The sequence below is a fragment of the Diospyros lotus genome, chromosome 7 (genome assembly GCF_014633365.1).
Source record: "Diospyros lotus cultivar Yz01 chromosome 7, ASM1463336v1, whole genome shotgun sequence".
Classification (NCBI taxonomy): domain Eukaryota; kingdom Viridiplantae; phylum Streptophyta; class Magnoliopsida; order Ericales; family Ebenaceae; genus Diospyros; species Diospyros lotus.
The window spans coordinates 9,470,832-9,495,278 of NC_068344.1; the positions used below are offsets into that span (position 1 = coordinate 9,470,832).

At 34.0% G+C, this 24,447-nt stretch overlaps 1 protein-coding gene across 1 annotated transcript in view; it reads right to left on the reverse strand.

The window, feature by feature from the left end:
* Positions 1-19,676, reverse strand: part of LOC127806185 (uncharacterized) — a 55,092-nt gene extending 35,416 nt beyond the window's left edge. Inside the window, exons 1-6 of the mRNA XM_052343305.1 lie at positions 19,221-19,676; positions 17,558-17,788; positions 17,202-17,279; positions 4,568-5,005; positions 4,322-4,441; positions 4,070-4,139 (exon numbers count right to left, since the gene is read on the reverse strand). Of these exons, the coding sequence (XP_052199265.1) occupies positions 4,070-4,139; positions 4,322-4,441; positions 4,568-5,005; positions 17,202-17,279; positions 17,558-17,788; positions 19,221-19,520 (1,237 nt within the window). The 5' untranslated portion in view covers positions 19,521-19,676. The remainder of the gene's footprint in view (positions 1-4,069; positions 4,140-4,321; positions 4,442-4,567; positions 5,006-17,201; positions 17,280-17,557; positions 17,789-19,220) is intronic.
* Between the last annotated feature and the right edge of the window lie 4,771 nt (positions 19,677-24,447).

Below are 24,447 nucleotides of genomic sequence, written 5' to 3' on the forward strand. Positions count from 1 at the left end.
TTTTTCTTACCAGTGGCTCTAATACCATATGAGAAAATAATTATGAGAGAAAAATCTAAAAGATTAGCCTCTCTTATCTTGTTATTTATAATAGGCATAACGAGCTTTAAACATCTATGAGCTTAATTTAATTACAAATAAAACACACACATAATAATTATAAATAATTCTAACATAGAGTATGGTCACCATGACTCTACTTATACCTAAACTACATCATAACCTTAGTGAATCTCCCAAACCAAGTACGCAGGGATTATTTTAGACCATAAAAGGATTTCTTTAATTTGCAAACTTTATTAGCACCATACTTGCCATCAAAGCTCAGTGGTGGCTCCATGTACACCTTTTCTTCTAAGTCTCCATGAAGAAATGTATGTTTTACATCATATTGCTAGATTTTCCAGCCAAAATGTATTGCTAGAGATAATAGAATTCTCATTGTGTTCATTTTTGCCACTGGTGCAAAAGTCTCTTGGTAATCCACCTATAGGTTTGTGTGTAGCTTTTTGCAACTAATCTTGCCTTGTATCGTTCAATAGTTCCATTTGCCTTCAACTTAATAGTGTAGACCCATTTGCAACCTACTACTTTCTTTTCCTTGGAGCGCACCACTATCTTCCATGTTTCATTCTTCTCCAAAGCTCTCATTTCCTCCTTCATGGCGCATGTCCAATTCCTGTCCCTTAAAGCATCATATACTGTTTTGGGTATCTCAATTGAGTTAAAGGTGGAGAGAAAACTTTTGTGCAAGGAGGATAGTCTATGTAAGGAGATGAAATTAGCTATATGATGTTGGGTACACTTTCATGTTCCTTTTTTCTCCAGGTAATAAGAAGATAGAGATCACAATTTGAATTAGCATCACAAACAATAGTACTATTGATTTTAGAATTGAACAAGTTCAAAGTGTTTTCATTACCTAGACTTGGAGTTGATTCTTGGACTTGCTTGAGAGGTTGTGAGGGTTGTACTTTTCTTGAATGTTGCTTCAGTGGCTTTAAAGGGATATGGACTTGAACACATTCACAGACATCTACAGGTTCAATGGCATTGGCAAGTTCCAACACATTTGCAGTGTTATTAGCAGGTTCAACAACATTGACAAGTTCGATGTTGATAGTATCAATTGCTGCAATGTATGTTGTAGCAGTGATATCTACAACCTGTTCAATTGTTTCTAGGATGATAACATTTGGAAAGGTTTGAGATGATGATAATGATGGTGGGGGTAGTGATTTATCAAGAAGGTTTGCATGTAGCTCTAGAAAAGAGATGAGACTTGAGCATGCATTTTCATCTTTGGATTGCTCCATTGAACATGGGTGTGAGGAAATCTATAGAAAGGTTGAGACTCATGGAATGTGACATCAGGAGAAACATAGATGCATCGACTAGAAGCAAGGTTGTTAAAATCGAGATTTTAAGTGGAATCAAAGGAAGATCCATAAAATCGAATCGTAAACTCGGATTGTAAATACTCTTTAATGTATGTAAATATATGTTCAAAATGACATAATTTTATAAAAAAAAATGAATTATTATTACTTAATAACATAATTATTACAATTTACAACCATATTCCTTATGAATAAAGTACATGTATGTACTTATTTTAAAATAAATTTATCTATTAATTTCAAAAATACTAAATAATATGAAATTTTGAAATATTAAGTCCATCTTTTATCATCATTCATCCATAATCAAAATTTTAAATATTAATTTATATATAATGTAAATTCTCATAAGTCAATCATAACCTAATATAAATAAAAACAACATACATTGTTAAACATCTAACAAAAGTATGTGAGTTTACAGTATTGAATCGCGAGTCAACTCCGATTCTATAAAAATTTGAGTTTATAAGCAAGTTGACTCATTTAAAATTACGTGACTCGTAAACTCATACGAGTTGACTCAAGAGTTTGACAACAATGACTAGAAGAATCATAACATTTGAAACTCTTTTAAGGTAAAAGAATAACCAAGAAAGACACACTTCTTTGCCCAGAGTTTTGTGAATATGCAAAACACGCAATGCAGGAAAATAGTTGGACATGATATGTATATGACTATGATTGACTAGGACTTTAGAAAGAAGACGATTGATGAGATGGGTAGCTGTTAGAACTGCTTCCCCGCATAGGAATTTTGGAGCATTAGATAGAAAAAAGAAGTGCATGAGTGACTTCTAGGAGATGATGGTTTTTCTGTTCTACCACTTCATTCTATTGTGGGGTTTCAACACATGAAAATTCATAAATAATACCTTCCTTGATAAAAAAAGGGAAGAGAGATTTTGATTGAAATACTCTATGGCATTATCCAAACGAAACCATTTTATTTTTGCTCCAAACTGAGTAAAAATCATTTTTTGGAATTGAGGAAGCAGTGAAATAACTTCAAATTTGTCTTGCATTAAGAACAACCTAGTAGCCCTAGTGCAGTCATCAATAAAAGTGACAAACCACCTTGCCCCATGAATATCAAGAATGTTGGTCAACCCCCAAATATCATAATGTATCAAAGTAGAAGGCTGATTACATTTCATTGAATTTGTAGGGAATGAAGTACGATAGTATTTAGCAAATTTGACACACCTCATACTGAAAATTTGACACAACCATATCTATTAACAACAATGGAAACATATGTTTTAAGAGAGAAAAAGGTGGATGATCAAGACGAAGATGATGTGCCCAGATCATTTGTTCATTAGATGTGGTTAAAAAGGATTGAGAGAAAGGAGAACGGTTTCATTTACTCAACCATTGGCAAGATCCACAAGGTAGTACAACCCATCACAATCACTAGCAAATCCAATCTTCCCCTAGGCTTGATCATGAAACACATAATGAGAGTCAAAGAATGCTATTTTCAAAGGAGTTCTTTAGTAATTTTTTGAATAAAGATGAGATTAGTTGAAAGGTTAGGGATATGAAGGACATTTGTAAGAGATATCGAAGGGTAAGATGAAGACTTCCATGTCCAACAATGTCAGTGGGAGAACCATCAGCTACAGTATTTTTTTTGGTTTCTTAGGGTTGGTTTATATGAATCAAAGAAAGAGATCATGAGTCATATGATCAATCGCCACTGAATCTACAATCCATCTATCCATTTTAGTATGTGATGCTTTAAAAGAATCAATCATAAGACACATACCCACTTTTGGCAAGAAAACAAGAACTTGAAAATTTATCTAGGAATTCAAGAAGACATCTCAATCTTCCTATTTCCTCCTTGTTTGTTCGTGCAGTGTCATTTAGTGACTGCTCTTTACTGGCCACATTAACTTGGCAATTTACTTGGCCCTTAAATCCTCATGTCTGTGCCAAAACTTGGGCCTTACTGTGTAGTTTAAAACAATTCTGACAAGAGTGGCAAGGTTTGTTGCAGTAAGTGCACCACAGTCCATCTTTGCTAGATTGTTAACTGTTTCCTTGATCAGCCAACCGCAAATCATTGTTTCCGTTATGAATCATGCTATATGTTCATCACTTTTGTACATCTTAAGCTACATAAAGGGGTATTATGAGCAAAATATCACTCGCCTTCATGCGCCTCTATGCGCCTCATGAGAGATTTTTATATCATTGATACACCTTTGTGTAGCCCAAGGTATACACAAAGGTGTACCAATAGCATTATTCTTTCATTATTCCCTCCTTCTCCAAGTTTACAACAGATCGTTAGTGCAGCCTCTTGTAAGCAAGGTTCCAACATACCACCTCATCGACTCTCTTCAGCATGAACAATTGAGAAACATTCACGAAAAGTTGGAACCCCACAACAGACTAGAAGCTTTCTTCAACCAACAATCATAAATAATAGAACATTAGTCATCTACAATTATACATGGGAAAAATGAAGAAAACCAATACTTACAAAAGGCTGTGTCCATATTAAATAATCAACTCCTAAAATGTGGAAGGAAGTTTCTGTCTGTTCTTTTCTTCCTGATCAGGGAGTATTACAGCTCACAAGAAATAACAAGTGACTGTAGGTTAAATAGAAAATGCTATCTTACCACATCGCGAAAGCAGAGCATACAGCAAGATACCTCCCATGGAGTGTCCAACTGCCAGCAATTTACCATCCCTTGGTTTGGTTTGGGCCCTTACATACTCCATCTGTAGCATAAAGTGATTAAAGAAAAAGGAAAAAAAGAACTGAAGACTGTACCATGTGATGTTAATGCATAATTCATTGACATGCAGTAAAAATTCAATGAAAGAATCAGAAGAATGCATTAGGGCTAAGAAAAGTGGAATCACAAGCTTATAGCCTTCCAGCAAGGAGAAAGCCAGCTCACCGCAGCAGGGACGTCCTCTTCCAAGTAATGATCAAAGTCCCAATCATACTTCACAATCACGTCAAGTTGCTTCTGGAGATCATCGATTGTTGTGGAAAAAAGCTCTTGCAGATTAAACAGCTGAGGAGAAACAGAACGTTGACTTTCTTCAATAATATTTACAAGCTTATGACTCAGATCCCTGATTTGGCTAGCCACAGCAGAATTTTACCTCACTTCTAACAAACTTGACAGTTTTCCTCTTACCTCGTTAAAACGTTCATAAAGAAAAGAATCCTCCAAAAGTCGTGATATTTGATCAAAAAATCTGGCAGACATAATTTGTGACTGGCCTTCACTTAGAAAACCAGAGAGTCTTTCTGACAGATGCATAAAAGTTCCCGTCAACTTTGTCACTCCAATGGACTCATCCAATGCTGTTCCCATCCCCCTGGGCTGGTCTTCTTTGACAAGGGATATATCAGCATCTACCAAAGTACTAGAGATGTTATTCCTTGAACGCTGGTCTGCACGAAAACCTTTATCAGTTGCAGTCTGAGCAGAAGCTTTCATCTGATCAGATAATTCTTGGGCAGACTGCTCAATTCCTTCTAAAGTTGGTTTCTGCATGCTCAATCCAGACCCCCGAACTTCAAGAATCCATGTGTCAAATCCTTGACCACACATGTAACGTGCAAATGAAGACTGCACACATGTAATTGGACAAACATGACTGAGTACACAATGAGCCTTCATTTAAGAAGGTATGACAAGAGCTTTTGAATTGCATCATTGTACGAACTATATTAGCAATAAGATATGTGAAAATAATGGGGGTAAGATCCACTGGAGTCAGAAGCGATCTGCGACTTGAACTCCAAGCCCAAATGAAAATTTAGTCAGGTTTACAGTGACTAAAATTTGTATGTATTTGAATGTTAAATTCTGTATTCAATTTGCAATCAGTGATGTTTGTGCTATCTTCTCAGTTTCAAATGTTTGGGTTTGAACATTTATAAGCTTCACAATTTCACAACTTGAGCACTTGGGTTAGGAACCACCTGAACTCAATTGGATCTCAACCCTGTTGTTGCATGTCTTAGTCACAATGTTGAAAGGAACTTGTCTGACTAAACTCTAGCAAGATACAAGTAACTGTAGAAACAGAATGTTTTTACTTTCATTCTTATTCTCGTATGAAACTTTACAAGTCCCCTTATAGAGATGAGGATTATGCAACATAGGAAACAACAAAAACAAAGGAAAGAATTGACTATATACAATTAGGAAGTTTCCTAAACAAGAATAGGAAAGTTCCCTAAACCTGAATTTTGAAACCTCCAAAAGCAGAATATAGAAATCTCTAAAAAAACAGATCAGCTGGATTAGGACACTTCCAAACTTCTAAATCCATGAGATTTAACACTCTCCCTCAAACTGGTGAATAGATATCAAACATTCTCAACTTGTATGCCAATTCTTCAAATCGCTTAGTGGGCAACCCTTTTATCAAAAGATCAACTAACTGCTGTTCGGATGGCACATAGGTGTCACGACCCTAGGATAGTAGAAGGGTAATATTGTAATTGGGGTTGCATATGATTGTAATTGGGTTAGATGGCCGGGCTGTTGCGCTAAAACCCAATGAATCCTACGCCAAATGACTCCAAACTTTCTAGAAATGCTCTCCAACCTTCAAAGAACAAAAGTCCCTTATCCCCGAAGCTTGATTCAAGCAAAAACACGGCCAATTTCTTCGACTTGCTCTTCAAAACCCTCGGCCTTCAACCCCTATTTATACCCGATTTTGACGCCAAAACCCACCAAATCTCAATTGATCTTATCCCCTTATCCCAAATCTAGCCTTTAATCCCATCAAATAGCCCTAAATCATGAGAAAATGGCTTCGAAAATCTCAGCCAAATTTCTGATCCCATTCGCCATTAAAGCCGGCCACTTCGCAGCCATTTTCAGCCAATGGCGACCACCACTCGCTTCATCATCACCTCGAGGCTACTCTGGAGCCTCCAAGCGACCTTCCCGACGCCTCCAGGCAGCTAGCCGACGGCCATGTGCGGCCGATCGGTTTCCCACCTAGCTTTCCATTTTTTTGCATTTTAGCCCCTTAATTATTTTGCAACCTCATTTCTCCCTATCCAGGATGCCCCTAGATTTTTTGTTAATTCCTTGACTGCCCACAAGTTCTAAACATCTCATTTCCCTCAAGAATTTCTAAAGAATTCACTGTTTTGACCTCCCTCGGGCAGTTTACAAAATCTGCACTTTTGCCCGGATGCCCCTAATTGCGTGTTTTCGACCTCAAACCTTCGCGAATCTCTTGATTTTGTCAAATATCTCTTATTTGGTCAATTTTACCTTTATTGACTTGCTTTGACATAGTCCCTCGCCTTTTGTTTACGTTTTGAATATTACACGTAGGCTCGAAACTTTGCCACTAAATACTCTTGATATTAAATACAGGGTATTACAATGGCTGACAAACTGGAATCAGACTCTAACACAGCTGTGGCAATGACGGCACATGGCAATAGAGAGAATTGCCTATAGCTCTGATACCATGTAAAAGCATAATGTTTTTACTTTCATTCTTATTCTCATATGAAACTTTACAAGTCCTCTTACAGAAATGAGGATTATACAGCATAGGAACCTGTTGAAGAAATAAAATAAGACAGGGCCGAGCCTTGAAGATTATCCATTATCATCTTTCTATTTATTTTTGTTATTTTGCTTTATTTATTTTGCTGGTATTATCTTGTATTATTTCTTAGATATTTCTTAGATTATCTTTGTATTATCTTTTAGTGTTGTAATCTGGTAGAATAACATCTAGTCCTAGATAATAGGGTTGTAATCTAGTCCTAAATCTCAGGAGAATTCTTAGTAAACTTCTTGTATAAATATTTCTAATTCATATCAATAAAGTGTGCAAGAATACTGCTTCCCTTTCTCCCTTTCTACATGATATCAGAGCCTTGTTAATAGGCTAATTCAATAAACCCTAGTGCCTTCATTGCACTATCACTTTATTCTATTCAAGTGTCTTCATTGCACTGTCATTGTCGAAATTGAAACACCACTGTCCGACAACTGCCTACCGGCACTGGCATTGCCACCACCATTGGGTTCATCGTCATCAGATCGGCCAACCACTGGAGACCCATTGCCGCCGGAGTCTCCACCCACCCCCACACGTCGCCGCCAGTTTGCTTCTGACCCCACGCGCCGACACGTGAAGGCACATCCGTTGTCCTTTCGCCCCCGCTACTTTTGATCGGCCCTCCGATGTCTTTTTAGCCCATCCCTAGTGTCAAAATCCTTCGTGTTCATGCCTTCCAATTGTATCATGACAGAAACATCCTCGTTGAACACCCCATCTTTTACTCATTCATCCAACATAATCAAAAAGCTAAATCCGGTTTATCAAAACCTTATAGCAGGGGAGTTGCCGAGCCTTCATCAGTCCTACCGATTATATGGTAGGAATTATCTTCAATGAGCTCAATTGGTGAAGACTGTTGAGCCAAATTGCTTCAATCAACCTATTGTGTATTTTGATATTTAACAAAACATAATTTTAGTAAAACTATTTTTGGTATATTTAAATCTCCTAATGGATTTTTTATATGTCTTATGATGGAAAACATATTTTAAGTATCATAGTATTTTGTGTATCAAAATGAACCAAGAAATGTTATTTTTCTAAGTCTGAGAGATTAGCGCATTATAAGGAGACATATAAGAAAATGTTTTTATTTTGAAAAACTATCTCACGGTATTTTGATAGCTAATATTCATTGTTGTTAAAATAATTTTAATGAATTTTTCAAGAAATATAAGGTATGTATTTAGAGGTGGTAAAATCGCTAAATCCCAAATTTGTACTAAAACCAAAATTCTATTTTCTTATTGTTATGGATTTTGATTTTTTAGATATTTTTATTGAATCTAAATGGGGGCTACTTTCTTATTTTGTAATGTATACATGTTATGGTTTGTATCATCATGCAAATATATTTTTTCTGAAAATTTGGACTGAGAGTTGACTCCTGGTAAGAGATGGTCGAATGTAGATTATGCAAAGTCGAGGTAGCCGAGAGCAGGTTTTAGCCAATCGATTGGGAGTCGACTATAGGCCAATGAGAGTCGATTGTCAGCATCTAGAGTCGACTGTGGGTGTCGCAGAGTCGACAGTCAACTGTCAGTTAGAACAGTCGACTTCCAGACTCCAACAATCGAATTTTTCTAACCGTTACGAATTCGTTGGAAGCTCAAGTTTATATATCAAGAAGAGTTTTTTTGGAGAAGGCTAATGCACAACCAAGATTAATCTTTCTAAAGGTACTCTCAAGCACTCAAGAAAAGCAATCCAAGGCCCAAGCATTAAAGATACATCATTTGGAGCCCAGGGCAAAGAAGTTTTCTTCTTATTGGTAACTCTTGTATTATTTATATTTGCCTTGTAATATCATTGTTTTAATTCCATATTAGTCCAAGGTTATTTGGACATAGGATTTATTTGTATTAATTAAGGATTGTGAGTGGCATCCTAGAACCCGTTGTAATCTAGGTGGGTTGTATTAGTTTCTAGGGTGAGCTAAGAGGAAAACCTCGGTGTTGTGTAAAAGTTTCCTAGGTGAGCTTGTTGGAAAACCTAGGTGTGGTTATAATGGAACCTCAAGTGTCGGGTTGACCTTGAGAGAGTGGACGTAGGTGTTAGAGACACCGAACCACCATATATCTTGTGTTAATATTGTGGTTGTTTGTGTATTTATATTGCTATCACTCCCAAACAACATATATATTTATAACAAGTATTTTCTTTGTATAAGAAAAGCTCAAGAGTTTAAAAAATGGAAGAATTCGATTTAACAAGTTTTTATCACTCAATTCACCCCCCCTCTTAAGTGGTCACTGTGTCTCAAAGGGCCAACAAAGATCCTTCTTAAAGGACGCAGTAAAGGAAGTCACTTAACAAAACAATCCATCGAAAGAAAAAGATCCATCCTTCACCGTATGAGATGTGGAGGGCTCAAGGATTATGTTACAATTGTGGAGTGCAATGCAATCGAACATAAGTAGGAATTTTATGTTCCTAAGAACAGCCAAAGAGATCTGAGAGAGAGTCCAATAAACCTTCTCCAAGGTTAAAGATGCCTCTGTGATTTTTGAAGTGAAAACAAAGACTAACTCCACCAAACAAGGGCAGTTGACAGTGACCAAATGCTTGGAGCTTATAGTTGGAGCTTGACCAATATCAAGCCATCAAGATGGTGTGCTAAGAGGATGCTGCAACTCTCAATCATGAATTTGACCAAGAGGCCGGATTGTGGAGTTCCTACCTGGTCATAGGCTCAACCATGAATTCGACCAAGTAAGGGTGCAGGTTCTTGGTAAGGACAAACTCCCAAATTTAAATGAAGTTTTTGCTATTATAAGGAGTAAGGAAAATCGAAGATATGCAATCCTAACTGAGCATAGCACTAATCATCAATAAGCAAGAAGGAAGAGGAAATAAGGCTAGAAAATCAAGTTTTTAGAACCCTGGAAGACCTGGACCAGTTTCTCAGAGCCGGGGTGCTAGCTCTAATCATGATGAGCAATGGTGTAGCTATTGCAAAATGCCTCGACACACAAGGAAAACTTGTTTCAAATTACATGGGAAGGAAGCAATCTTGAGCAAGATTGGAGGCTTCAAAAATATGAAACCCCAGAGTTATCTATCCAATAAAAATCCAGAAGAAGAAGCTGATAAAGGAGAATCAGAGGCTGATCTAACTCAATTAAATACTGAGGAGTAAGGCAAGCTGAAGGCCTTTCTCCGAACGTTCCAAGATGGAGCCTTCTGCTACTTAGTGCAGCAAGGTAATACTCTTTCCTATACAACTTTTACATCTTCTAAATCTGATAAGAATAGCATTTGGGTCCTTGATTTAGGAGTTACGGATCATATGACCCCTAATATCCATTGTTTTGAAACCCTTGAACCTACCAAACATATCACCATTGCAAATGGAACAACTGTCCCTATCTCTGGAAGAGGTAGAGTGTCATTAAACCCACAGCTTCACCTTGAACAAGTTTTTCATGTCCCAACCTTAGCTACCAGTTTGATCTCTATACATAAACTAACCAAAGATCTTAACTGTTTAGCTGTTTTTTCACCTTCAATGTGTAAGTTTCAGGACAAGAAAATGGGGAAGATGATTGGTGTGGCTAAGGTTTGGAATAGGCTCTACCTCTGAGACGGGGGAAGTGATTGTTCTACAAAGAGACAGCAGCAACTTGTGGCCTTCTCCTCCCAGTCAGCCTCTAATCTGTCTTCTATTTGGTTACACCATTTTAGGTTAGGCCATCCTCCATTTGCAGTGTTAAAACAATTATTTCCAGATTTGTTTAAATCTTTAGATCCTAGTAGCTTTAGGTGTGATAAATGTATTGTTGCTAAATATCATCGAGTCTCATTTCCAATTAGTAACATGTTATCTTCAAAACCTTTCAATTTGATTCACTTTGATATTTGGGGGACCATCCAAAATACCCAATTATTTTGGGACAAAATGGTTCATCTCATTTATCGATGATTGTACTCGCATGTGTTGGGTATTTCTTCTAAAGGATAAGGCTGCCATTGGGTCAGTGTTAATCACATTTTGCAAAATGATTCAAACCCAATTTGGTACTCCTATAAAACGGTTTAGAACAGACAATGCAGGGGATTATTTCAATACTAACTTGCATACTTATTTTCAACAAAAAAGGAATCATCCATGAGTCATCTTGCATTGATACACCTCAAACAAATGGGGTGGTAGAGAGAAAGATGCGACATCTTCTCAATGTCACTCGAACCCTCCTTCACCATCATCATGTACCGAAATATTTTTTGGGAGAGGTAGTGTTGACAGCCACCTATGTCATTAATAGGGTGACATCTAAGATTCTTAATGGTCAAAGTCCTTTCCAATGTCTAGCTCGTTTCTTTCCAAACCTCAATCTTCATACTCATTTACCCTTAAAAGTGTTTGGATGTATGTGTTTTATTCACATACTCAAAATCCATAAAGACAAATTAGACCCTAGGGCCCTTAAGTGTATCTTCCTTGGATATTCTCCAACACAAAAGGGGTATAAATGCCATCATCCTATCACTTAGAAATTTTATGTCCCTAAAGATGTTGCATTCAATGAATCACAACCATACTTTACTCCAATTCCAGATAGGCCAAATGTCATTGGACAAGCTGATATGGATTGGGAATTTCTCAACCCTAGTCTTGAAATAGTAACATCCAGAGTCTCCCTTCACAAGATCTCAATCCTATTATATCATCTCAACCTTTGCCATCTGATTTTCCTACTGAACAAGCTTACTCGAGACTTAGTTCTCCTATAAGATACAAAGGCTCTCCCTATGTTTACAAGAGAAGGCAACCCATTGAAGAGCTGGAGCCAAACCCATCATCAATCCCTGACACTAGCTTGAAAATTTCACATGGTGAGGACTCTACCAACGCTTCTAACTCATCTCAGACTCAACCGAAATATATAGATCTAGACATACCAATTGTCATCCGGAAAGGTGTTAGAACTTGTACCAAGCACCCATTGTCCAACTTCTTATCCTACCACTGCTTATCCCCTAATCACCGGAGCTTTCTAGCATCAATGGATACAATTGCTATTCCTAAATCATTGGAAGAGGTTGTAAAAGACCACAACTAGAAAAAGGCCATGATGAAAGAAATGAATGCCCTAGAAAGAAACCATACTTGGGAGCTAGTTCCTAGACCAAGGGATGCAAAACCAGTGGGGTGCAGGTGTATTTTTAATGTTAAATACAAGGTAGATGGAACACTTGACAGGCATTAGGCACGCCTAGTTGCCAAAGGCTATACTCAATCTTATAGTATTGATTATTTAGAAACATTTGCTCCTGTGGCCAAAATGACTACTGATAGAATTCTTATAGCATTAGCAGCTAACTTTGGTTGGAAATTGCAACAATTTGATGTCAAGAATGCCATCTTACACGGGGATTTAGAAGAAGATGTCTTTATGGAAATACCTCCAGGTTTTCAGCATAAAGGAGATGGAAAAAAATCAAGTTTGTAAACTTAAGAAAGCCCTATATGGGCTCAAGCAGTCTAGATGGAAAAAAATCAAGTTTGTAAACTTAAGAAAGCCCTATATGGGCTTAAGCCGTGCATGGTTTGGCAGATTCTCAAAGGCCATGTTATATGTGGGATACCACCAAAGTCAAGGGGATCATACTTTATTTATCAAGCATCAAGGAAAGAAGGTAACAGCTTTACATGTATATGTGAATGATATTGTGGTGACAAGGAATGATATAGTTGAACAAGCCTGTCTAAAGCACAACTTCACTCAAGAATTTGAAATCAAAGACCTTGGCCAATTAAGGTACTTCCTAGGCATTGAAGTAGCTCACTCAAAGGAAAGCATTTTTCTGTCACAAAGAAAATATGTTTTGGATTTGATTGATGAAACCGGTTTATTAGGAAGAAAAGGGGAACGGATACCAGTAGATCCCAATACAAAACTGCAAGCAAATAAGGATGGTCAAGAGGTAGACAAGGGGAGATTTTAGCGCTTGGTAGGGCAATTAATATATCTAGCACATACTAGGCCTGACATATCATTTGCTGTCAGCCCAATCAGTCAGTTCATGCATGATCCTAATGAGGAACATATGGTAGCAATTAGGAAGATTCTATGTTATCTCAAAGCTACACCTAGAAAAGGGATTCTATTTACTCCTAGGACAGACTTGAGGCTTCAAGGCTATATGGATGCTGATTATGGTGGTTCTTTATTTGACTGAAGATCCACAACTAGGTATTATGTATTCCTAGGAGGGAATTTGATATCTTGGAGGAGTAAAAAACAAGGGGTAGTGGCTAGATCAAGTGCTGAGGCTGAGTTTAAAGCTATGGCTCTAGGTGTGTGAACTCTTGTGGGTCAAGATCATTTTAGAAGATTTAAAAATTTCAAGGCCAAGGCCAATTAAACTTTTGGGAGATAATCAATCAACTATAAGCATAGCCCACAATCCGGTGCAGCATGAAAAACAAAACATATTGAGATTGATAGGCATTTCTTAAAAGAAAATTTGGATACAAGTCTCTTGCAGATTTCCTATGTTCCATCTACTGAACAAGTGGCAGATGATGTCCTCACCAAAGGTCTCTATAGTACTTAGTTTGAAGCCTTAGTGAGCAAGTTGGGGATGATTGACATCTATTCCCCAGCTTGAGGGGAAGTGTTGAAGAAATAAAATAAGACCGGCTGGGCCGGGCCTTGAAGATTATCCATTATCATCTTTCTATTTATTTTTGTTATTTTGTTTTGTATTATCTTGTATTATTTCTTAGATATTTCTTAGATTATCTCTTAGTGTTGTAATCTAGTAGAATAACATCTAGTCCTAGATAATAGGATTGTAATCTAGTCCTAAATCTTCGGAAACTTCTTTACAAATATTTCTGATTCATATCAATAAAGTGTGTGGGAATATCACTTCCCTTTCTCCCTTTCTACAAAAACAACAACAACAAAGGAAAGAATTGACTATATATAATTAAAAAGTTTCCTAAACAAGAATAGGAAAGTTCCCTAAACCTGAATTTAGAAACCTCCAAAAACAGAATTTAGAAATCTCTAAAAAACAGATCAGCTGGATTAAGACACTTCCAAGCTTCTAATTTCACGAGATTTGACAGTAACAATATTTATTGTGTGAATGCCCTAATAATTTGAAAATTTATCTATTTACGAAGCATTGAAGCTGAAGCAACAAAATAAAACTGATACAAGGAAAGATGATAAAATAAAGATTTAAAAGAAGATAAAAGAAGGAAGCAACTGAAAAACAACAGAAACTGGCATGGAAATAATCTGCATAAATTATTCAAGAACAATGCAAAAATAAAGATGAAAACAATTTATGAAAGTATTCAAATGTAAAGTATGCCAACTTACAAGGGTTCAGAGACATTATAGAGCGCCATGTTACTCAGAGTGTGCACTCAATTATGAAAAGTCAACACCTTAATGCAAAAGTTGCACTCAGTTCTATGGCTTTCTACAGAAATTTCACAAGAATATTTGGTAATTTTGAAGAGATAATGCATCAGTGGGGGAGCGTTTCAAAGTTATGCAACACATGGCAACATTCAACAATTTTTTTTTTTTTGAAGTCACAAGTTCAATTCCAGGAACGAATCTAATTAAGGAGGGAAAAAATAGGAGAGATTTAAATAATGTCTTTGGAAAGAAGCGAGTTAGGCTGTCATCTTTGAGTGAAGTGTGGTTGAGCTAAATAGTTACATAAGATGTAGGTTTAAGGGTTTAAGTTTTAACTGGATCGATGCTACAAATCAAGGACACAAAACCACATATATAAATCATTCTTTCTCAATCTCATCATCATCATCAATTGCACCTAATATTGACTAAGTTATGGTCAGTGACACAGCATCATTATGTTGATTGACTTATAGAAGTCACATTGACAATCCAAATCTATGCAAAAGAATAATGTGGCAAAATTTTTAACCATATTCCCTTCCAAATACAACATTCTAGTGAGGAAATAATGAGATAAAAACACCATCTTTATATGGAAAGAATTTTTCATAAGATAAGAATGAAGATAATTGATATGGTTGTGTTTCACACATAGTTGATATTATGAAACTAACATGTACAACATGAAAACATGAGAATATGGATTACAACAACATACCCAGCCTTTATCCCACTATGTGGGGTCGGCTACATGAATTCTAGACTTCCATGTATTTCTATCTTTTGTCATATTTAGGCCTATACACTTCATATCAAACTTTAATGTCTCTCTCAAAATCTTCTTGAGTCTGCCTCTACTTCTTTTTTTGACTAATTGTTCAATTTCATCAACTCTTCTCACATGAGCATCTCTTGGTCTTCTTCTCATATGACCAAACCATCTTAGTCTAAGTATCTCTCATCTTCTCCTCGATTAACACTACTCTTACCTTATTACGAATAACCTCATTTATAATTTTATTTTTTCTTATATGGCCGCACATCCATCTTAGCATCCTCATCTCCGCTACGCTCGTCTTTTGCTTATACTAGTATTTGACCGCTCAACATTCTGAGACATACAACAAGACTGGTCTTATAGCTGTCCTATAAAATTTTTCTTTCAGTTTTAATGTGATTTTACCATCACATAACACTTCCGATACATTTTTCCATTTTAGCCAACCTGCCTTAATTCTATGCGTGATATCCTCGTGAATTTCTCCATCTTTTTTAACCACTAATCCCAAATATTGAAAATGGTATTTTCTTTGTATGATTTGATCTTCCAATTTTATTATAACATCATCCACTCTTGCATTCTTACTAAATTTATATTCCATATATTCCGTTTTCTTTCTACTTAATTTAAATCCCTTAAATTCTAAATTGTTTCTCCACAATTCAAGCTTAGTGTTCACTCCCTCTTTTGTTTCATCCACCAACATTATGTCATCTGCAAATAGCATACATCATGGCACCTCTGCCTAAATGTGTTTAGTGAGTTCATCCATTATTAAAGCAATAAGTATGGATCAACTTGTCTCCAAGGTCATCCTATCAAGCCTTCTAAACTTTCTAAAATTTCATAACAAGATGATTCAAGCACTGTTAGCGGCTAAAAAGAGAGAGGACATAGAAAGCATCTCCAATACACAAAGCAACTCACTTTGCAAGGGTTAGGGGAGGGTCGAATTTATAGTCTTCTCCTAGCTTTTTTTATTGATAGATTGTTTCCACATCTCAAACCCAAGACCTTCTAATTACAAAGGAATAACCTTACAATTTCTACCAAGGTTTGCTCTAAAAAAAATATAAAGAAGAAAAAGAATAAAAAAAGCAAAAGAGAAACACATAAAAAAAAATAGAAAGAGGGATCGCTTGACATCTTTATTGAGGCTTTATTTTTCGACAAATAGTCAAATACAATGCAAGGGTAATTATATGAAACTCTACTCATCAACATCATCACAAGTCTTATATCTCATGTTGTTTTTAAAATTTGATAACAAAAATCCAACAATTTTTACTCTAGCTGTAAGCTACTTAAGGCAACTCCCCTTTACCTGAGCTTGGAACCAGCTGTGTGATAAGGAGAAATACCTTCAGCACAAGAGGGCGTTGAAAGGGGTACTTAAACCTTTGACTATTGCAGTGGCGGATCCACGTTAATTAAAAAATTAATTTTTTAAAATAAAAAATTAATTTTTAATGTAAAAAATAATTTGTAATACAAAAAATTCATTTGTAATGTAAAAATGATAATTTTTAATAATAACATAGTTAAAAAAAATTACAGTCCACCCCCAAAATTTGTGATGTGCAATTCTACACCTCAAAAAAAATTTCAACCTCCAAATCTGTGATGTGCAATTCTATAACTCAAAAAAAATGTCAACCTTCCCTTACAAAAATTTCTGGATCCGCACCTGGACTATTGCATACAAATTAAACCTGCACATGCTATTTTCTTTGCATGCATACCCACAGCTTGGGCATAAAAATACGTCAATCATCCAATGGGCAAAAAAGTAAGAGTTCAAAAATCAATGGGTGGGAAGTTTTAGTTATATATATTCTAGAGGTGTTAAATAAAAAGTAATTATAAAATTAAAACAGGGTATCAACAGACTTGAAGTGGCTTATGCATTATGTCAAGCTAATCCTACATTTTCCAACCCCCGAAGCCTCTTTTCAATCTTAGCATACACGTACGTCACGCCTACCTAAAGTTGAAACGGAAACTATTTATTAGAGAGACGGGAAGGGTCAAAGATAAGAGTAAACTAACCAATGGAGAGAGATCGTATTCAATGGCATTAGTTCCCACTCCAGACAATAGCAACAGCGGATGATTCCTTGGAGGAGCCTGCACATTACAGACATGTACTATTCAGAACATATCTCATAAACCAAGTGATTTGGAAGAATCAAGTGAATAGCATAAATGAAGCAATTAGAAGTACATCTCATCCAGTCATGCGTAAGTTCATTGAGCACACAAGTGATTGGGATAAACCAAGTAGTCAGTAATTAGGTTAGCCATGAGTAAATGAATTCAAAAGTCCTCTTTCTTTCCTATTCATACATCCGAAACAAAAATCAGGAGACGTTGTGAAAGAAAATGATATTAGAAAGAAAATGGACCTCAGGAGAAGGAAAGTAGCGCCAGAGAGCGAGCCTCCAGTTGGTATTGGGGACGGAGACGTAATGGAGCTCATCGGCGGTGCAGACCGATGGCTTGTTACCCACCTTCTCCCCTGCCGCGGCAGCATCGGGAATCTCGCTTTCGTTGGTGGAGAAAGATCTCACCCTCACCGTCAAACTCCGCGGTGGCAGACGCCGAACAGCGGCTACCCCGCGGTGGAGCAACAGAATCTGACAACAGAGTCAATGCCACGTCATGTCACGAAGATTCTCGATTTCGGGTTGTTTCTATGCCCAGCGTCTTCCAGTTTTTTCTCTTTTTTTATAGAAGACAATGGACACGCCATGTGTTCCAGATGCGATAATAAAGTTGCTTCTGTTGTTAAAAAGGCTAAATTCATAATTTTTCCTTTTTAATTTTTATTTTTTTATTGTGATATTCTTAATTTTATTTATTTTTAATTGCATAGATTAATATAATGTAAATTCACCTCATAATTTTTATTTTTTTTATTATAACACCCTTAACTTTATTTGATCTCAACTAATTTCATGTCATATAATCAAGTGACTCACAATATGTCATATTTGTATTAAAAAAAAAAATAAATAAATAAATAAATTTAATTTTTCTTTTATTTTATTATTTTTTTTAAACCAAATTTCTTTATAACACCAAAATTCACCCACCAAAACAAGAAAAATAAACCAAATTCCCAACCCAATTCCTAATTCAATCACCGCACCTTCATTGTTATCATCATCCTAGTTAGAACATGGAGTAAAAATAGAAACAATATTATTTAACTGGATTAGATTGGAAAGTTTTGAAATCTAAACTAATATAGTATCGAAAATTTAAATTATATTCTTATTAATATTGACAATAAATTATACGATCGATTAAAATTTTAAGGCAATAAATCTCAAGTTATTAAAAACGCATAAATATTAGTTGTAGCTCCAAAATGGTCAAAATGTTCATATGGCGTGAAAATGATTGGTTCAATGATGCAATTAGAATTAAATAAAATTAAGTATGCCACAATAAAAAAAATGAAAGTTAAAGAGATAAATTTATGCCATATTGATTATTCATGGGTTCAATTGGTACCAATCAAAGTTAGAGAATGCCATAATAAAAATAAAAATAAAAAGTTAAAGGGTGAATTTATAGGCTGGTCTTTGTTAAAATATTGAGTGCGCACGTTTAATAACTAGAAAATATAACATTTGATTTTGAATTATTTAAATCATGATGATTTCATATCTCATTTATTAAAAATGGTTGTCTTTTATATGATTTTGAATATGTAAATCATAAAAATTTTATATCTCATTTATTAAAAATTATTATCTTACGTATTTATCATAATAGAACGTTAATGTATATATGAACATAATTTATCTTATTTATTAAAAATTATTATCTTGCATATTTATCATGATAGAACATTAGTGCGTGTATGAATATATTATGTTTTTAATAATAACAATTTATATAGACGATTAGTTAATAATATTTAAATAACTTAATAAATTTATTGTGTAATTATTAATAATTAAAAAATATAATATTTAATTTTTTATATGTAAAATATCGTATTTTAACTATAAAAAGTCTGACGTTGCGAACCAAAACGATATAAGAAAAAAAATGGACCTGAGGAGAAGGAAAGTGGCGCCAGAGAGCGAGCCTCCAGTTGGTATTGGGGACGGAGACGTAATGGAGCTCATCGGCGGTGCACACCGATGGCTTGTTACACACCTCCTCCATGGCCGCGGCAGCATCGGCTATCTCGCTTTCGTTGGTGGAGAAAGATCTCACCCTCACCGTCAAACTCCACGGTGGCAGACGCGGAACAGCGGCTACCGCGCGGTGGAGCAACGGACGGTGGCCGGGGTTGCGACGGACGAAAGTGGATACGATTTGGAGCGCCGACGGTAGGTTTGGCTGAATCATTGAAACTATCTTTGAAAATAATTTTAATTTAATAAAAAAATAATTTGGGGAATCAATTCAACAGGGCTTCTGTTCTGTTCCTTCTTCAGTTAACCGAAAACAGAGCAAAGCGATCCACTCGAAATCAAAAGGGAACGTGAGAGCGATAGAAAATTTTGAAGTAAAGTACTTCCCTAAACAGAGCAAAGCATGTTCCGGTTTTTTCTCTTTTTTATAGAAGACGGATGTAGGACAATTGGCAAGCCATGTGTTCCAGATGCGATAATAAGGTTGCTTCTATTGTTTAAAAAGGCTAAATTCTTAACTTTACCTTTTTAATTTTTATTTTTTTAATTGTGACATTCTTAATTTTGTTTGTTTTTAATTGCACTTTTGAATCAATTAATATAATATAAATTTATCTCTTAATTTCTATCATTTTTTTTATTATAACACCCTCAACTTTACTTAATCCCAACTATTTTCGCGCCATATAAACTTTGGATATAGTGATTCGCCTAATAAAAAATGACGAGATTATTAATGTTAATGATGTGAATTTTATTTATATTAAAAAATGCAAAACCAGAAAAAGAGGTAAATTCAAGTCTTATCTTTCCTTTTTTGTTTTCTTAAATGAAATTTCTATATAACACCAAAATTCACCCACCAAACGCAAGAAGAATCGAACAAATCCCCAATACAATTCTCAATCCACTCACCGCACCTTTATTGTCATCATCATCTTTGTTGGAAGATAGAGTAGGAGCAGAAGAAGCAGTATTATTTAATTGGATTAGATTGAAAAATTTTGAAATCAAAAAGAATATGATATTAAAAGTTTGAATTATGTTCATATTAACATTAACAATAGATTGTATGGTCTATTCAAACCTTTAGGCAACATACCTCAAGTTATCAAAAGCACGAAAATATCAGTCATAACTCCAGAATGGTTCAAATGTTCATATGGCGTGAAATTGGGTTGGTTCAAGGTGATCAAGCAAAGTTGAGAATGCCATAATAAAAAAGGTGAAAGTTGAGAGGTGAATTTACACCATATTGGTTGGTTTAAGGGTAAAATTGAAATCAAACAAAGTTAAGAATACCACAATAAAAAAAAATGTGAAAAATGAAGGGTGAATTTAAGCGTTTAGCCTTGTTAACATATTGAATACACATGCTCAATAATTAAAAAAATATATAATTTTTTTATTTTTACTATGTAAATCATGAAGATTCTATCTCATTTATTAAAAATTATTATTTTACGTATTTATCGCAACAAAACGTTAGTGCATGTATGAACACGCTTTGTTTTTCATAATGACACTCCACATAGATGACTAGTTGACAATATTTGAATAAGCTAGTAAGTTTGTTGTGCTCCCTTAATAAGTAAAATTATAATATTTGATTCTTGATAGGAAAAATGTTAAAATTTTGTATTTCAACTATTAAAAATTATTGTTTTAATTGTTTATTATGCAATATAAAAGATGATATAAATAAGAGTATGAAAGCGATGGAACCAAGTTAAAAAAAAAATGATAGAGATTAGTTCTATCATATTTTATGATTCAGTATAGAAGAAGATGGTGTTTTTTGAGTTAGTGATTTAGAGATTGAGGTGTTTGAGATTTATTTATTTGGAATTTAATATTTTTTTAAACTATGAGTAATTTAGTCTATTTTCCATCAAGAACAATTTTAATATGATATATTTCACTTACAAAACTTTTTCATAGCATGACACTTTTTTTCTTTTTTTTTTCACATATGTCTTACGAGACATAAGTAATGGTTCTATTTACTCTCAATCAAAATAAGGACTCTTATGTAATGTGTTAATTTTGATTTGACGAGGGAATAGGAAAATTTGTGTTGAATGATGATGATCAAACAGTATGTTAAAGATAAATATGCTTGAAAGAATAATCAAATAAGGTATATACATAGTAATTAAGTTAATCAAAGTTTTTAATCGAGTAATACAACAAAGTTCTTAAATCAAGTCAAATTATAGATTCTGATAATCGAGTGATAAACTCCATTCAATCGAGTAAGTATTTGATTCAATTCTTGTATTCGAGTAAAAACTTGTATATACTCGAGTAATTCTTGTGTTAGGAAAACCTTAAGTTAAAAGTCAAAGTAAGAAGATTTTATAATCGAGCGCATTTTGTTTGTAATCAAGTAAACATTAGCTATTCAATAGGTAATTGATTATAAATATAAGTATATTTGAGTAAAGGTTCAATATATTCAATTAAATAAGAGTGTGTTTGATTGCACATATTTATCATAAAAAATGTATAATTATTACAATATTTTCTATGGAAGCAATTAAACATTCTTAACTTTTCTATGAAAAAATGTGTATGGTACAAGTATTTAAACTTTCTTTTCATAAAATTTATTTTTCAAGAGAATGGGGTGATTTTTATTTTCTAGGCAATGCGAATGCAATCGAATACACCCTAAAGCGTTTGTATTCAAGTAAATAATGTAAATTTTTAATAAGTCAACATCAATTGAGTATTTAATTTTTACAATTGAATAATAATTTATATATACTGGAATGAATAAAATTTGTAATGAAATATATATATTTCAAAATCTTATTAGTCTCTACATTATATTTGTAATCCAGGTATTTTATTTATTAACCGAGATCAAAACGATTGAACTCAAAATAAAAAAGCAAGAGAATAAAGTAAAGTATTTTTTCAAAAATTAAAAATAAATTCCCAATTCATAGGTCAAACAGTTGGACTACGAGCAGTTGGGATTGCACCAATAGATCATACGTTCGATTTTTTGTCTTGAGTAATGAGATAAAGGCTTTATCAGTTATTTACTTCACTTGCTGAAATTGAGAGTATGAGTAACGATAAAAAATAATAATTTTAAATAAAAATTAAAAAAAAAAGTAATGATAACAGATTCAATGGCACGCCATGTCACGAAGATTCTTCATTTCGAGTAGTATCTAGGCCCAGCGTCTTCCGGTTTGAGGCAATGGAGACACCATGTCCTTCAGATGGAATAATAAGGTTGCTTCTCTTGTTAAAAAGGCTAAATCCATAACTTTACCTTTTTAATTTTTATTTTTTTATTATGATATTCTTAATTTTGTTTTTCTTAATTACACTCATGATGAGTCAATATAATATAAATTCACCTCTTAATTTTTATTTTTTTATTATGATACCCAACTTTATTTGGTCTTAACCAATTTCACAATATATAAATATTTGGTTGGAGTGGCTCAAAATAAATGATGTGCGCTCGTCTAATAGAAAATGATGGGATTATTCGTGTTGATGTGAATTAATTCCCATCTTTTCTTTTTCTTAAATGAAACTTCTCTGTAACACCAAAATCTACTCACTAAAACAAGAAGAATCGAACAAATCCCCAACGCAATTCCCAATCCAATCTTCGAACATTCATTATCATCATCATCTTTGTTGGAAGACGGAGAAGGAGCAGAAGCAATATTATTGAATTGGGTTAGATTGAAAAGTTTTGAAATTAAAATAAAAATAATATCAAAAGTTTAAATTTTTTTCCTATTAATATCGACAATAGATTATATGGTCGATCCAACCGTAGAGACTATAGACCTCAAGTTATCAGAAGCACATACACATGAGTCGTAACTCCAAAATAGTCCAAGTGTTTAGTTGATTTAGGGTGCAATTAAGATCAAACAAAATTGAGGATGCCATAATAAAAAAATGTGAATGTTGAGGGATGAATTTATGCCATATTGGCTGGTTCAAGGGTTCAATTGGGAAAAGCTAAAGTTGAGAGTGGCACAATTTAAAAAAATAAAAGTTGAAGGGTGAATATATGTATTTAACCTTGTTAAAATATTGAATACACACGCTCAATAACTGAAAAATATAATGTTTGATTTTTAATATGTAAATTATGAAAATTTATATCTCATTTATTAAAAATTATTGTCTTACGTATTTATCACAACAAAATGTTAGTGTGTGTGTGTGTGTGTGTGTGAACGACCCTATTTGAATAAGCTAGTATGTTTGTTGTGCCCTCAATAATTAAAAAATATGATATTTAATTTTTAATATGCAAAATATCAAAATTTCGTATTTCAATTATTTAAAATTATTATTTTAAGTGCTTACTCTACAACAGAAAATATGATATAAATATCAGAGTGCGAGAGTGATGGAACAAAGTTAAAAAAGAAACGATGCAAATTAGTTTTGTCATATTTTGTGATTGAGTATAGAATAAAGTAACATTTTTTAAGTTAGTAATTTAGAGATTTAGGTGTTTAGGGTTTATTTATTTGGGATTTAGATTTTTTTTAAATTATGAGAAATTAGATTTTTTTTCTCATTAAGATAAATTTTAATACAATATATTTCGTTATCATAATTTTTTTATAACATAACACTTTATATTTTTACGATTACATCTTACATGACATAGTTAATAACTTATTAAGATACATAATCTTGATGTTTTACAAGTCAAGAACCAAATGCCATACTTCTTAATCGTAGAGAGAACTCTGGATGTATTAAGTCTAAAATATTTTATAATTAAACTGTAATTAGTGTTGACTTTGCATGTTTATCACCTTAATTCCGCTAGCATGTACTGTAACTGGTTCTCTATCTCCTGTGAAGGTGATTTTTTATTATATTAATTTCATTATCCGATCATGTTCAAGAGTTGGGCTCGAACTCAAAGTCACCATTTTTAGTTAAATTGTTACATAGTGATTTTTTAAAAAGATATTTAATTATAATTTAGGAATTTTAAAAACCTTTTAAACCTATTTAATTTGGATTTTACATTTCAATGAATTATAAAATTGACTGAATTTTTATTATTTAAATTTTTTATTTAAGCAATAAACTATGAATTTTAAATTAATTGTTTAGCAAAGTAATAAATTCATCAT